At 36.4% G+C, this 17,298-nt stretch overlaps 1 protein-coding gene across 5 annotated transcripts in view; it reads left to right on the forward strand.

Moving 5' to 3' along the window:
• Window positions 1-1,474: 1,474 nt before the first annotated feature.
• LOC109006236 (nuclear pore complex protein NUP205) overlaps window positions 1,475-17,298 on the forward strand; it is a 61,772-nt gene continuing 45,948 nt past the window's right edge. For all 5 annotated transcript variants that reach the window (XR_001998618.2, XM_018985448.2, XM_018985446.2 and 2 more), the window contains exons 1-6: window positions 1,475-1,782; window positions 2,093-2,188; window positions 2,568-2,642; window positions 2,728-2,832; window positions 2,903-3,013; window positions 5,900-6,059. Coding sequence is in view for 4 of the 5 variants with exons in the window: in XM_018985448.2 (XP_018840993.2) it covers window positions 1,642-1,782; window positions 2,093-2,188; window positions 2,568-2,642; window positions 2,728-2,832; window positions 2,903-3,013; window positions 5,900-6,059 (688 nt within the window). In the remaining variant the exon portion in view is untranslated. The remainder of the gene's footprint in view (window positions 1,783-2,092; window positions 2,189-2,567; window positions 2,643-2,727; window positions 2,833-2,902; window positions 3,014-5,899; window positions 6,060-17,298) is intronic.

The following is a 17,298-nucleotide window of genomic DNA, read 5'->3' on the forward strand; positions in this document are numbered from 1 at the left end:
ACCAAACAAAGCCAAAATCAGTTAAAAATGGATAATCTAAAAGTGACGATTGATTAGGGATAGTCTCGAAACCACTTGAGATGGGAAAAATCCCAAACACAAAGGGGCAGTCCTGATTTGGGCTCCCAACACTCAATTGATATAAACTAATCTCAATAGGAGCCTTGAACCCGGTTCAAGGAGAATAAGCTTATTCTTTAGGGGATGTTTGGGAGATGGGATGGTTTGATCTCATTCTATCTTTTTTATCTTTTTTTTTTTTTTTTTTTTATCAAATATCACTCAAACATAAATATTTTTTTAATTTTAAATATTTAACTTTTCATTTAATCATTTCAACTTTCTCAAACTGATAAATAAAATACAAAAAAAAAAAAATTAACTTTTCAAACTTACAAACAAAACACAAAAAATAATTCAATTTTCTCAAATCCTAAAAAAAAATAATATTAAAAATTATATCTTAACAATATTTTAACTTTCTAATATTTGTATTCTATTTTTTTCTATTATTTCTCAAAATCTCATAAAACATCATAACTTAAATTATTTTACTATTATTTACATATCATTTCGTTACTATTTATATATATATTTTTTATCTCAACTCATTCTCTAAACATCTATTAAATATACTTTATAATAAAAATAATTTTATAGTTTAACGTATTACATTAAATAATATTAATTTATAAATTTATTTTTACGCAAAAATATCAACCACATCCAATCTCTCAAGAGTGAAATTACAATGTGTTCCACGTGCTATTACCCCTACATGACCACATTTATGCTGCACTACATCAGTGACATAGTAATACGCCACACTATTTTTTGTTCCTTTGTCATCTCATTGCAAGGTCACCTCTTGTCACAAGACACCTATCCACAAGACCACAACAACTCATAAAATTTCTATGAAAGGAAAACTCAACCAGGCAAAATGGTTTTCCACACTTGCCTCGTTTGGATACTTTCATCTTATACGAGAATAATAGTAAAATAATTTATATTTTAATATCTTAAAATTATAAAAATAATAATAAAATAATTTGAATTAAAATATTTAAATGAATTTTGAAAAATGAAAAGGAAAAATTTAAATAAAAATATTAAAAATTTAAATATAAAATTTTTAATATTTTTTTTTTTTAATTTTGTAAAAGTTATATTAATTTTTGTATTTTTTTTTTAAATTTATAAAAATTGTATTGAATTTTTTGTTTAGATAATAATTAAAAAATAATTAGATAAAAAATTTAAAGACAGAAACTGAAAAAGAGGATATGATATAACTTTTTATTTTTTTATTTTTTATCAAATGGTAAACTGAAAGTAGCCTTGTTCGTGGAATTGGGAGACATGTCGTATCAGTTTAACTTCGTAAAAAGACATGTCGTAATGGTTTGTGAGTTCTCGTATATATAAACTCGGAAAACAAAAGATTTTTTCATCAATCTTTCCCAGTTAGGGCTTAGGAAGGGTTTACACTTTACTCCCTCTCTCTGCCCATTTCCCGCCCTATCGGGCCCCCAAAATTTCTCCTTTCTGAATAGAATAACAATCTCGAACTCAGTTCATCCCTCTCTCTTTCTTCCCTCCAGGGTTTCGATCTTGGTACGGTTCTCCTACCACGCTGCCATGGGCTCGCCGAAGCAGCTCCTATCCACTATCGAGTCGGCCCTCCTCAGCCCTTCGCCTACGACGCCCGCTCAGAGGATCCAGCTCATGCACGCCATTCGCAACTCTCTCTCCTCACTCCGTTCCCTCCTCTCCTACCCGGTATCTCTTCGTTTTTCTCAAAGCCTTTTTATTTATTTATTTTTGATAGGTAAAGGGAATGCAAAGCCTTTTTATTTCTATTCACTTAACGTTGATCAGCTCCGATTCTGACGAAATGTCAGCTAAAAGAGTAGTAGAAGCAGTTAGGGTTTGAATTGGCCATTTTCGGATTAATTGATTTATACTCTGTAACCGTGAGTTTGTTGGCGACCGATCGCATTGTGTGTGGGGATTGTAGCTGTACCTTCTCTAATTACTGGTGTTTGTTCTTGTGGTTCATTATTGATATGGTTACTTGTTGGTATTGTAGCCTCCAAAGTCTTCAGACCGAGCACAAGTCCAGTCAAGGGAAGTCAGGCTTCCGGATTCACCGCCAATATCACTGGATGATCAGGACGTCCAGATTGTAAGTTCGTATCCGTCTCATTTCCATTCGGTTGACACAAAAATGGACGGAACGGAAATCAATCTTTTTTTTTGCACCGCAACTTTCCTCTTTGAATATTAAGCGAGATAGTTTTTTCCTGATCAATTAGTGATTTTTTAATCTATTTGTGATTTTTTGTATTTTTTATGTTGATATGCTTGAGGTTTCATTGTTTGTTTATTCCCTGCTTGCTCCTTTAATCGAAGCTTCTTGATTTGTTGTTTTACTAACTTGCGCATGGTACTGGTTATGAACCTTGGTATCCTATAGTAGCAGCGGTTGTCCTACAATATTGACTGCAGTTCAATCTTTTTCCGATAATTTCTATGTTCATGTTTGGTATTATGCTGGATTTCAGGCTTTGAAATTGAGTGATGACCTTCATCTCAATGAAATAGATTGCGTCCGTTTGCTTGTTATGGCAAATCAAGAGGTGAATTTGGGCTACCAATAATTTATCATTTCTGGGAAATGATCTTTTATTTTATTTTATTTATTCTATCTTGTGTTATAACCAGTGGAGTTTAATGGGACGGGAGCCATTGGAGATTTTACGCCTTGCAGCAGGACTTTGGTATACTGAAAGAAGAGATCTAATAACAGCCCTCTACACGTTGTTTAGGGTATCTTCATTCCCCTTGTCCATCCTATTCTCCTTGTCCTTTCCAATGAATTCTTGTACTGTTGCTGCAGGCCGTTGTGCTGGATCAGGGTCTTGAAGCTGATATCGTATCAGATATTCAGAAATATCTAGAAGATCTTATTAATGCTGGGCTTAGACAACGCTTGGTTTCTCTTATAAAGGTTTGAACCTTAACATTGTTTTATTTCACTTCGAGCCTAGGCAAATATGTTGTGATTCCTTTCAATTAGCTTTTTCTCATAGTAATATTGTCCTATAGTCACGTTTTTTTATTGTTACTATGGAAAAAGTTTATTAGTTCTGTGAACTGAAAGCACTTATCAAAAAAAAAGTTCTGTGAACTGAAAGCAGATGTAGTGACCGGAGCAAAATTCTTGTAATTCTTAAGCTGGCTTGTTTTCCAAATTTTCTAGACTTTTTATCAGATGTGATTCTTTCTGATTGACAACTAATTGTGGATTTTTATGAGATGGACTACTTACTGTTATAAGTTTTCATAAATGTGTAGTATGGCTACTCGCACAGTCTTGAGTTTGACTCTCAACTGCTTGTGTACTTGGGCTATTTTTAATTACTTGGTTTAATAAAATTTCATTCTACTTATTAAAAAAATTAGATGCGGCTATTTCTAATTATTAAACCAATTAATTAAATGGAACTTAGTATCCATGAATATCTTTATAACCTATCCATTGTACTTGTATTATTTATATTCCCAAATGTGACTATAGTGTTGCACTCTCACTCTTATTTTTGATGTAGGGTCATGTCATACACTATTCCAATACCACATTGCTGGTCTTATTAGGTGGCTCTAATTTCATAGATAATGACCCAGGAAAAGTGTTAGCCACATCTGAATTATAAACCCAAAAAGATTAATCAATTTGAAGCTTTCCAAGATTTACTTATAAAACCTAGTCAGACCTGGTAAGTAGCCAATGTGGGACTTAGCACCCCTGACTACCCTTATAACCCCCTAGTTTATGTAGGTTAATTCCCTGTGTGAGACTGGGGTGTCATAGGTTAACATAATGTTCTCTGCATCCAACCAGCCTGAAGTTCTAAAACTTATATCTTGATATTGTATTGAATAGCTAACTCCTATGTAACTCTTGTTTGTGTTGGTTGGATAGTTCGATTTGAATGTTAAATATCAGGCCCTCTTCAATTCATTCTTTAATGCTTAGTTTTGTATTAGGAAATGTAATATTTTAGTTTTTTTTTTGTGTGTGTGGAGTCTCAACCCCACTTAACCAACTCTGAAGAATCTAATCCGTCTGAAAAATCTTGTTTTATGAAGAAGTAAAGAAGCCATTGCAATTGCCGCTCGGACTTAATGCAATCTCATACTTTTTTGATGTATGAGTTCTCCACATTGACATAATGCAGATCATTTCACTCGTTCTTGTTAGAAAGTGTTAAGCTGTTAAGAAAGCTTGGGCTTAGCTGCTCACAATGATTTTGTTTTAAGTAACTGCTAACACACACATACTAAATTAAGGTTGTTTTCATTAATGTGAGAATTTTTCAAATTTAGTCGAATATACTTTTTTGATAATTAAAAGACAATGATGTATCAGAAATGAATTACTTGCAGAATTTTTTTTGAAAAAAATAAATATCTTATTAGTCATTTGATTTCAATTATATGATTTTGGTAAGCATTATTGAGTTATACTGAGGTCTCATTTGGTTACGCGGTTAAGATGATATGATATGAGATGAGATGAGATGTTTTGTTGAAAGTTGAATAAAATATTATTATAATATAATTTTTTAATATAATTTTTGTTTTGAGATTTGAAAGAGTTGAATTATTTATTATATTTTGTGTGAAGTTTGGAAAAGTTGTAATGATTATATGAGATGAGATAGTTTGGTTTTGTGTAACCAAACTAGCCCTTAGTATTTCTCTTTTTGATAATAATGTAGGACAAATACTTTCTCTAAATTAAGAAAAAAATGTTAGGAAATAAAGCAAGTTGAATGGAACAAAAATATGAGCTGAACATTTCTTGTGATGTGTTGAGGGCTTTGTGGGATGAGGTCTTTGTCAAGTTTGGCATTTCTTGGGTGATGTCTAAGAGTGTAGGGAATCTTTTGGCCTGTTGGAGAGGGATTCAAGGAAATCGTCAAATAGCGGCTGTTTGGAAGATGATTCCTCTGTGTCTTATGTGGTGTATTTGGGATGAGAGGAATGGATGCTGTTTTGATAATAGAGAACGCTTGGTGGATGGGATTAGGGCTTTTTTTTTTCATACTTTGTTGCTTTGGGCTTCGGTTATTGTAATGGATGGATTTAGTTCCAATGACTTTCGTGCTGTTCTTCAGCTTTAGTTTGTAATTAGGTGTTTTCTCTTGTATACTTCTTGTGTACTTGGGCTATGCCTAATTACATGGTTTTTTAATAAATTTCTTACTTCTAAAAAAAAATCAAGCTGAACAACATTTTTACATGTTGGATGGACTGCACCATTTAAAGTTCAAAAGATGTCCCGATCAGCCTGAGATCACATAGATTGGGGTGGTAGCTGTTGGGTTAGCGGAAGAGATGAAGAATTTATAGAACTTGGGATTGAACTTGAGAATAAATCTAAACTAACTATTTACATTCATGTGTAGTTATGCATTGTAATGTTTTTGGAAGTTGTGGGAATGTATTTAACCTCTGTATTGGAAGATGTAGTAGAGTTAATATTAAAATTTTATATATATGTATATGTATATATATCATACGTGGAGGAGATTTTATCGTTGAAAATCTTTATTATCATTTGAAATAAACTATTCTAGGATTTTTTTTTTTCCTGGGTGGCTTCTAGATTTATTTGGGTCTAACTTTGCTCAACTCTTATCCTTAGACTTTCCATTGTGTTAACAACACATTCAAATCTTTGGAAAGGAATCTACTCTCTGCTTCTGTTGGACCCTGTTCAAAATATGGACAATAAGAAGTATCGTTCTGCATTTGGACTTACATGTTACTAGAGTTTTGAAGCCTTTTTCGTTATTACACAAAGCATAATTTTTCTATTTGGTTATAGGAGCTCAATCGGGAAGAACCAGCTGGTTTGGGTGGGCCCCAGTGTGAGCATTATGTTCTTGATTCTAGAGGTGCTCTTGTTGAGCGACAAGCTGTAGTTTGTAGGGAAAGGCTCATACTTGGACATTGCCTTGTCCTTTCTGTTCTGGTTGTGCGGACAAGTAAGTTCTGAAGCATTTTCAAGTTGAATACTCTCTGCCACTGTTTAGATGTTAGAAATTTACAAGTGATCTTCACAGTTCAGAGTTGATTAACCTTATAGTTTGTACACTTTGAAAAGAAATAGAAGACTTCTGGCTTCTATAATAGCAGATTTATGCAACTCTCGTCATGTATGTTGGGGCAACAGAGAAAAAGGGGGGGGGTCGGTCTCTCAAATTGCAGTTTATTTATTTTTTTTTTTTAAGTGTCTAGTTGAAGTTTTTTTATACTTGAGATGTTTGTTTCCCTATAACTTGTGATTGGCATCTTATCATTTATAATGTATTCTTTAGGGAGTGCAATTATGGCAGCCTAGCTCTCCATATTCTAGGAGTCTCATGATTTGGCGCTGTCTCTCATTAGATAAACACCAAATTACTTGGAAAAAGTTTAATTCTTGCACCTTCTTGTGGGTAACAGTCACGGCTTTAAGATATAAATATCTTTAGATCATTGGAGTAATCTTTTGCTATAATTATGTTTGTACCATTTATGGGAATGAAATGTCTCTCTTTCTCCTTGCTTCCTGCTGTCGGTAATCTGAGTGGCCTGATAATTTAGGATCAAATGGTTTTGCATTATCGTCTATTGGGTATTCAAGTCAGTTACTATTTGAAACCAAGTCCTTTTTTTCCCCAGCCAAGATGGGTTAGCCGAACAGATTCTATAGGAAGATTTGGTCTTGGTTGGTTGTTGGTCACCATGGAAGCTTTGCTTCAAGCTAATAAGTTTTTTTGGATAGGTAAGAAAATTTTATCGAAAGTAAAGTAGGCACAACCCAAGTACACATGAAATATACAAAGAAATACACTTAACAACAACTAGGAACTAGTAATGCATACAAGCAAATAATGAAAACTTACCCCATTATAATCAATGGCAGAAGCCCAAGAAAAGAGTGTGTTGAAAAGGATTCTCTTAAGCTCATCCAAGGAAGGCTCCCGATCTTCAAAGCATTGACCATTTATCTCCATCCAAAGACCACATAATACAACGAGGAATCATAGATATTATTTTGATAATTACCCTGAAGACCTCTCCAATACTAAAAATTATCGCACCCTCCTAGGCATAACCCATTGCACACAATCCAGTTAAAGATATCATCCCACAAGAACCTAGCCACTGCACAATGTAATAACAAATGATCCACAGATTCCCCATTATTCTTACACAAGTAGCTCTAGTCCATAATTTTTTGATAGGTAAGTAGCTCTGGTCCCTAATGCCAAGGCCACACTTCCTCAAATTGTCAATGGTGAGGAATTAACCAAAGAAGCCACATTGGGAGGAACCTTACATCTCCAAATGCTCTTCCAAGGGAAAGGGATACTATGATGAACCGAAAGCATCTTGCAAGAGGATTGAACCATGAATCTCCTACTCCCAATCTGAGTCTAGATCTTGTCCCTTGCAATCATACCACAATTTGTAGCATAAAAGAAGCTGGAAACATTGGTAATGATACAAAGTTCCCAATCCTGAGCTGCTCTAAGAAAGCAAATGTTCCACTGAACCGAGCCATTGGAACAATCCATCAAATTTGCCACCATAGCTTCCTTATCACTTGCTAACTGGCAAAGAGAGGGGAAACCCTCTTCAGGGCTCTACTTATAAAAAAAAAAAAAAAAAAAAACACTCTTAAGGGCTCTTGTATCACACCAAACATCATGCCAGAAGCAAACTCTAGAACCCATTCCTACCTTTGAACCGAAACACACGGAAAAGCCCTCCCAACCTTTTAGAATATTTTTCCACAACACCACTCCATGAACACTCCTATCTTTATTAGACCACCATTCCCCTAGCACTTCCATACTTGGAATCAACCACAACCCTGCTCAAAGCCTCCTCCTCCTGATGAGTTGTTGTAATTGTAAAATCTTCTTGTGCCAGAAATAATCTCTCATTGCTCATTGGTGTTCTAGTTTTCATGGTCGTTATTTGGCCCTTAGGTGTACGGAGGGGTAGGTCATATGGGATATAGCATAGTTTGGAGGGTAGATGAGGGAAGAGTTGAAATGGGTTTGCAAGAGTACTGCATAAGGTGGCTGTTTCTTTCTAGTTTTTCATTGGTAAGGGAAACATAGCCGAGCCTTTCCAAATTTCTCTCCATTTGTTGGGTATTGTGGTTATTCATTGGAGGCAAGAAGGAATAAACCGGTTGATAAGGCTGGCTAGTGGTCGTATCTGGCAGTGTTTAATTGGGTGGGGGAAACCTCAAGTGAATTGTGAATTACATAATGGTATTTGGGGCAAAATTGGTGGAAATGATTTTGAAATTCCAATGGTGAGGGAGAGCATGGAAATAATGTAGAGAATGCCATTACTCCAGTTGTAAAAACGGTTTCCTGAACATCTGATAATTTTGTTGGAAGAGTTATTGATCAAAAAGATTTGTTGGAAGAGTTGGCTAGTATGGATGGAGTGTCGAATGGCATGCAAAGAGGAAGATGCATGGTAATATCTTTATGATGAGAAGCCATTTGGTAATATTAATGGTGAGCTCTCTTAATTGCTAGAAAAGGTGGATATGGGCTTAGAGTTGTTTTTCGAGTCAAGACAAAAATCTCTTGAGAGGGTTATTTATAATACAAAGTCCAGTTCTCTTGGGCAGGTGACGTACCCAACTTGATAGCCATTAAAATCCCCAATGAACCAAACTGGGCAGTAAAGTGAGTCATTTGAAAGGCATACTTAACCGGGTTTATGCAGAGGGAATGGCCTTGATGTTTGAAAACATTGCTAGAAAGATTTGTTTCCGTTCAGAAATCTAATTTTTTTTTTATCAGATTTTATTGATCGTAGGGATAGGCAAAAGCTCAAGTACACGGGTCATATACGAGAGCAACGCCTAGGAGTGATGTTCTAGTGATACAAGAAATTCATGAATGGTCATACCATTTTTTTTATAAGTAATAAGAAAATTTTATTGACAAGTAAATAGGCGTAGCCCAAGTACACAAGAAGTATACAAGAGAAAACACCTAAATATAAACTAAGAACTAGAATAGGCTAAAAGCAAATCATGAAGATTTTCTCCATTCAATACAAGAGCATTTGCCCAAATACACAAAGTACGAAGGAAAAACTCTACAAGTTCTCCTATCGAGCGTTCTCTATCTTTAAAACATCGCTTATTCCTTTCCAACCATAAGCACCACATTGAACATAAAGGGATCATCTTCCATATGGCAACAATGCGACGACTCCCCTTAAAACCTTGCCAACTTGTTAAAAGATCTGTGACTTGCTTAGGCATCACCCAAGCAATACCCCTGTCCTAGCAAAAATCTTGTCCCACAAAGTCTTAGCCATCTTACAATGAAGAAATAAATGGTCAATAGATTCACCATCTTCCTTTTTTTTTGATGTTGGGGAACCTCTCCAAAGCAAGGGCCCTTCGAACCCACCCTTGCAGAGTAAACCCCGGTCCCATGCACCGGACTCTCGGAAATTTTCCTACACGGAACTGGTTAAATCGCTAGTTTTTTACCAGGAGGTGTGACTCTGCACATATGAGGTGTTGAACCTTGGACCTTGAAGGGAGTGATACCCCAAGACAAAGGCCTTCGCCACTTGGGCCAGACCCTTGGGGTTTCACCATCTTTCTTACACATGAAGCATCAATCCACAAAAAATAATCCACCCTTTCTCAAATTATCCCAAGGTCAAAATTTTTCCAGGGACACCAACCAACAGAAAAATGCAACCTTACTAGGCACTTCCAAGGGAACAACAATAAAGATATTCCTTACTGCCCGGATGCACTTCCAAGGGAATTTATTGACACAGTGAATGGTCATGCCATTAAAATCAATTACAATTTACCATTGGATCAAAGTGTTAAAAAAGAAAGTTTTAAGTGCATCCAGTGACTGCTTATGATCTTTGAAGCTTTGCTCGTTCCTTTCCCTCCAAAGACACCACCATAGATAGATTGGAACCATCTTTCAAATTGCGGGAATCTGAGAAGTGCCTTGGAGACCTCTCCATGAAGCTAAGAGGTTGATCACCCTCTAGGCATCACCCAAGCTAAACCCACCCTAGCAAAACAATCATTCCACAAAGTCGTGGAAATCTCACAAGGTATTAGGATACGATCGATGGATTCTCCACTCTTTTTATACAAACAAGACCAATCCAAGACTATGACTCGGCGATCTCTTAGGTTGTTGATAGTAAGAATCTTCCCCAAAGAAGCTGTCTATACAAAAAAGGATACCTTCAAGGGGGCATTTTTCTTCCAAAATACTCTTCCACTAGAATGGATTTGCATTATGCTTAGAGATGGAATGGTAAAAAGAGTGTACTATGAACTTCCCTTTCGCCGAGGGGTGCGAAAAGAGCTTTTCTTCACCCCTCATAGGAACATAATAGATTAGTGTAAATTTCAGAGATTGCTTCAACTTCCCAATCATGGACAACTCTAAGAAATGTGACATTCCATTGGGGAGTGCTGTTAAATTGGCCAGGGAGGTTCGATATTGAGGCTTCCTTCATTCACTCTACCCAAAACTGGATAGGCTTCTTTAAGTGCCCTGTTACTGCAACAAGTGTCATGACAAAATTTGATTCGTGACACGTCACCCACCTCAAAAAGGCTAAAACTAGAAAACTTAGTCCAACCTAGTCTGATATTTTCTAGAGAGCCCTGTCTCAGATGGTCCACACACCTCGTTCAAGCACCAACCTCCCCATGCTTTGCCATGCTTTTGAGTAAAAAAATGTTCTCCACAAAGCTCCATGTTCTATGGGATATCTCCATAGCCATTTGCCCAATAATGCCTTATTAAAAAACTACAAATTTTTGGATAACCAAACCTCCTTTGGAATTGGGAAACAAACGGTGGCCCATTTTACTATATGAAATTTGAACACATCATTCATCCCCCCCCCCCTATAGGAAATTCAGCTGTATTTTCTCCATACGGTAAGCCACCTTTGATGGAAGCGGAAATAAAGAGAGGAAATAAGTCAGTAGGTTGGAGAGGGTACTTTTGATGAGTGTGACTCTGCCCCCTTTGGATAAGCACATTCGCTTCCAACTAGCAAGTTTCTGCTCCATCTTTTCTAGGACATAATCCCAAATGGACAACGATTTGTAACGAGCACCCAACAGGAGGCCAAGATATTTCATGGGTAAATGAGATATCTTACATCTCAATATAGAAGGCATACTATCCACATTATGCACTTGTCCCACCGGAACTACCTCTGATTTGCCCAAGTTCACATTCAATCTAGAAAAGACTTCGTAGCATAGGGGAGCCCTCAATGCACGGATATGATCATGGCTGGCCTCACAAAATAATATGGTATCGTCAACAAATAAGAGTTGAGAGATATTGCGAGAGCCAGTATTTGCCTCACCCATTGAGAAGCCAGATATAGAACCACCCTCCACAATGCCGACGATCATTTTGCTAGAAACGACTTTGTAGCATAGAAGGAGAGCCCTCAATGCACGGATATGATCATGGTTGGCCTCACAAAATAATATGGTATCGTCGGCAAATAGTTGAGAGATATTGTGAGAGCCAGTATTTGCCTCACCCATTGAGAAGCCAGATATAAAACCACCCTCCACAACGCTGACAATCATTTTGCTAAATGCTTCAGTTACGAAAACAATTAGTAATGGAGATAAGGGATCCTCCTTTCTCAATCCCTATGAGCTTCGAAAGAAACTGCTGGGTGTGCCATTAATCAAGATAGAGAAGCGTGTAGTAGAGATGCAATGTTTGATCCATGAGCACCATTTCACCCCGAAATCACATCTCTTGAGCATATAGAGTAAGAAGCTCCAATTGACTCGATCATAGGCCTTTTCCATATCTAGTTTGTAGAGAAGCCCCGTTTCTCCACCATCATACTTAACCTGTTCACCAAGACTTTTGAGATGATTTTATACATCCCACTCACCAAGCTAATGGGGCAATAATCTTATCTCAACCACACCTAGTGATTTTGGAATAAGAGCAATGAAGGTTGCATTGAGGCTTTTTTCGAACCTCCATTTCTTTGAAAGGCCGCTAAAGCTGTCCTTTTACTTGTGGGTCGATAGTATCAAAGGTAAGTCCGTCTAATCTCGGTCGCTAAGAAAATTATTTCAAAAGCAAATTCTCATAGTAGTTGATAATGTGATTTGTGGCCTCAGTTTGGTTAGAGATAGTCCCCCCAACTGCCAACAACGTATCAATGGCATTGTTCCTCCTGTGTGAGTTGGACACCCAATGAAAGAACTTTGTACATTTATCCCCTTCCTTCAACCATAGGACTCTTGACTTTTGTCTCCAAGATATCTCTTCCAAGAGAAAAACCCTCTCAAGTTCTATAGACACTTGGGTTTTGCAAGCTCTTTCCACTTCTTACATTCCCCTTACCTCTAATATGTTCTCCAAACCCTAAGTTCCTCCAAGAGTAGCTTCTTCTGCCTTCCACATTACCAAACACCTGTTGATTCAAGCTCTTCAAGTCTTGTTTTCAGTACCTTCAATTTACATGCCAAAATATAACTTGGAGTTCCTTGGAATTGATAAGAAGTCTACCATTGTTTAGCTCTTTCAATAAAGCCCTCTTATTTCAGCCACATGTTCTCGAATTTGAAGTACTTTGGACCTCTGTGTATTCCTCCACAATCAAGAAGGATTGGAAAGTGGTTTGAACATAGTCGGGAAAGGTTCTTTTGAATGAGATTCGGATAATAGGTTTCCAAATTTGAGGAGACTAGGAATCTATTGACCCTTGACCAAGAAAAATGTTCATGGTTACTCGACCAAGTGAAGGAACCACTTGCAAGAGAAATATCTAATAGTTCTTAATCAGAAATGAATTTTGAAAAGTCTACCATTGCTAAATTGTAGTTGGAACCACCCGATCTTTCACTCGGGAAATGAGTGACTTTAAAATCACCACCATTACACCAAGGCATATCCCAGATGCTACATAGCCCGACCAACTCATCCCATAATAGTCTTCTTGTATATCTTAGAAATCTAATCTTAAATGGGTATTTTTGTGGTTTAGGGTTTCCTCTTCATCCACTAGAGCCAAGTTTGAGTTTTGTAGCTTTTATTTTGGTGGTTGGTGCTCTTTTATTTCTTATATCACTTGATTATCATGCATATGTGATGCTCTTGTCTATATTCTGTGTTACTTGGGCTATTGCCTATCCTTGTTGACCATCAAGTTTCATCAACTACCAAAATTCTCTTTTGATCTGTAAACAAAATTTATTTAATAAGGATAGGCAATAGGCCAAGTACACAAGACATAGACGAGAGCATCACCTATGCATGATAATCTAGTGATTCAAGAAATTCATGATGGTAGTGCTAGTGCTGAGATTCCTTCGTCACTTAGACGCCTAGCATCGGTTGGAGCACAAGTTATCCTCTGTGTTTTTCAAGCCATGAGCCTCTTTCTTTAGGTATTGCTTCCCCCCTATATTCCTAAGAATCTTTCTTCTAGCACAAAGAGGGGTGATTTAAAGATAGAATGGTAGTATATGACCAAGGCTTCTTTGAGGTTGGTTGGTCTTTCATCTTTGGTAGTGATGAAGGTTTGGTTGTAAAGCTCTTGTTCATGAAAATGACATGTTTGAAAAGAGTCTCAATGCAACATTTATTGCCCTCATTCCAAAAAAACCTGGTGCTGTGGAGGTAAAAGATTATTGCCTTATTAGCTTTGTAAGCGGAATTTACAAGATCCTTTTGATAGTTTTGGCGAATCGATTGAGCATAATGGTCGAGAAGTTAGTATCAAAGCCTTTAAATGCTATTGTACAAGGTAGGCAAATTCTTGATTCGGTGCTTATTGCCAATGAATGCTTTGATAGTAGACTCAAGTTGGGAGTGCTGGGGCTCTTGTGTAAACTTGATATGGAGAAGGCTTATGACCTAGTTAATTGAAGATTTTTTCTCTACATGCTCGAGAGATGTGACTTTGGTTCAATCAAACAAAGTATTTCTAATGTTTGTTTTTCTGTCTTGGTGGATGGCACTACAAATGGATTTTTTAAAAGCACACGAGGCTTGAGACAAGGTGACCCTCTATCTCCGCTACTTTTTTTTTGTAATGGAAGCTTTTAGTAAAATGACTTTAGGTAGGAGTTCGGTCCGGTTCGTAACCGGTCTGGTTTGGTACTAATTCTTAATAATCGAAACTGAACCGGTATATGTATATATATTAATTTTTTATTATATAAAAAATATTTTTATATAATTTTTTATATTATATATTAGTCTTATAAAATTTTAATATAACATAAACTTAATCTTATAACTTGAAATTTTATTTAGTGCCATGAGTAAACAATAAACTTATGTAGAACAAGCATTAGAGAAACCGGCTCTCAAGTCTCAACTTATGTAGTGCCACACGTGTAAACGGTAAACTGGAAAAACAGGATCGGACCAAAATTGGAAAAATTGAAAGTTTTAGTTTCGGTGATGAATTAGTCCGTATCGGTTCTTAAATTTTAAAAAACAAGTGTATATCGGTTCGGTTCCATATAAATCGTGTTAATAAGTCGTGTTCGTGTCGTGTCAAGTCGTGTATATTATACGATATGGGTTAACCCGACCACGACCCGTTAAACTTAAAGGGTTAGATTTTCAAACCCTAACACGACCCATTAAAATAACAGGTTGAAACTGTATGACCCCGTTTTGACTTGTTATGAATTAATTAAAAATATATCGACCCGACCCGTTTTGACACGTGACAACTTGTTTATGTAAATGTGTTGAATTGACCCAAATAATCCATTTGGCCTAATTAACATAATTTCACATAAAATTTAAAATCACAATATCTTCCAAAAATGTAGAAGTAATTACATAAGTCTAAAATTACAATCCAAACAATAAAAACACCAAAATTACAATCTAGAGGAAGTGTGGGAGGTGGTCGTGAATTGTGAGAATTGACTCAACTGAGAATTGTGAGAGAGTTAGGAAATACGAAATATGGTTAGGGTATTTTTGTTTTTATGTTAAAGATAAAGAGGATATAATTGTAATTTTGAGTAAAAAAATTAACGAGTCTAAACGGGTCACTAACGGGTCAAGCAGGTTGACCTGGTAATGAATCGTGTCGTAAGGGGTCAACTCGTTTTGACTCAGACCCGTTAACATCAAACTTAAACCCGCTAATTTCGTGTCGTGTTTGTGTTGGGTTAACGGGTCATATCACATATTGCCACCCCTAGTTATAACCCTAATTTAGGTGTCGTGGAGGGTTGGTTCTTATCCGGATTCTTAGGGGATGTTTGGATACAAAGATGAGATATGAAATTCTCAAAACTTCTTGTAATTTCATTCCCAAATATCACTCAAACACAAAACACTTTTCAATTTCAAATCTTTAAGTTTTATGTAATCATTACTTAATCATTATCCAAACACAAAAATCAATATAACTTTTGCAAACTCCAAAGTAAAACACAAAAATCAATACAAAATTTACAAACTTCGTAACAAAAATAATATTAAAAAATTATATTCAAACAGTTTTTTTGACTTCTATAATATTTTTATCCAACATTTTCTCTCTCATTTCCCAAAACTTAATAAACATCTTAACTTAAACCATTTCATTATTATTCACAGAATTATGAGATACTCAAAATGTCCAAACGAGCCCTTAGTGGGGGTGGCAACTACTGGCTCACTTCACATATATCATCTATTATTTGTCAATGATAGCTTAATCTTTTGTGGCACCAGTCACGATCAAATTTGAGCTTTGAGGGTACTCCTTTTATGCTTTGAAGTTGCTTTGGGGTTGAAGGTGAACTTGGCTAAATCAGAAGTAGTCTCAGTGGGGAATGTTCTGTAAGTGGAGAGCATGACTAACATTTTGGAATGCAAGATATCCCAGTTGCTGATGAAATATTTGGGTCTTCCTTTAGGTGCCCTGTTGAAATTGAAATCTATTTGGGGATGATGTAATAGAAAAAATGGAACGAAAATTTGTTAATTGGAAAAGGATGTATCTATCTAGAGGTGGTATGGTCGCTTTAATCAAAAGTACAATTTCCAAATTGCCAATCTACTTTCTATCACAATTTCCGTTTTCCACCAAGGTGGCTTATCGCATGGGGGATGAGACACATATTCAAGAAATATCCGTTTTGAGGGGGGTGATGGGTCTAAAATCAAAATTTGGCAGGATGTATGGTGTAGCGATAGGACACTCAAGGAAGCTTATCCAGAATTTTATGGCATAACAAGAATGAAAGAAACTTCAATTGTGGAGCTCTTAATCCTATGTAACGGTACTCCCCGATGGAACGTTACATTCTTCAGAGATGCACAAGATTGAGAAGTTAATGCTTTCTCGTAGTTCTATGATCTAGTGTACTCTACCCATATAAAGGGGGGAGCTGAAGACAAAATCTTTTGGTGCCCTTCTAAGAAAGGTAAGTTCACAGTCCGCTCCTACTATCAAGCCATGATCACCCATAATACAAATCCATTCTTATGGAAGAGAATTTGGAAGACAAAAGCACATTTGAAGGCCAATTCTTTTGTATGGACGGCTTCATTAGGGAAGATCCTCACAATAGACAATCTATGGAAACACCACATCATAGTCATGGATTGGTGTTGTGCGCAAAAAGAACGGAGAGTCCGTAGATCATCTATTACTTCATTGTGTGATTGCTATGATCTTGTGAAATGACTTCTTTGCTTGGATGTTGGGTGATGCTGAAAAGGGTAATTGACCTCCTAGCTTCTTGGCAAGGCTTCTGGGGCAACCCTCAGATTGTAACTTGTAACAGTGTGAAAGATTGTCCCAAATTTGTCTATGGTGGTGTATTTGGAGGGAGAAGAATGCAAGAGGTTTTGAAGATCGAGAGCGATCAATGGATGAACTTAGAAGTTTATTTTTCAATAATTTACTTCATTGGTCAATTGTAATTGGTTTTAATGACATGCCTTTTCATGATTTCTTTGTATTGCTATACTAACATTCATAGCCAACGCTCTTGTATATGTCCCGTATACTTGGGCCTTTATTTGTTTTATGCTCAATAAAATTTTATTTGTCGATCAAAAAGTTGCTATCGATGAGCGCAAATCCTCTGATGTGGTGACTAAGGGAGGAAGTGTATATTTGGGAGGCTAGGAATAGCTTTACTAGTGAAATTGGGACTTGTTTTCTAATAGGGTACAGTTTACAAGAGAAAAC

Source organism: Juglans regia, chromosome 1 (genome assembly GCF_001411555.2).
Source record: "Juglans regia cultivar Chandler chromosome 1, Walnut 2.0, whole genome shotgun sequence".
NCBI classification, from domain to species: Eukaryota; Viridiplantae; Streptophyta; class Magnoliopsida; order Fagales; family Juglandaceae; genus Juglans; species Juglans regia.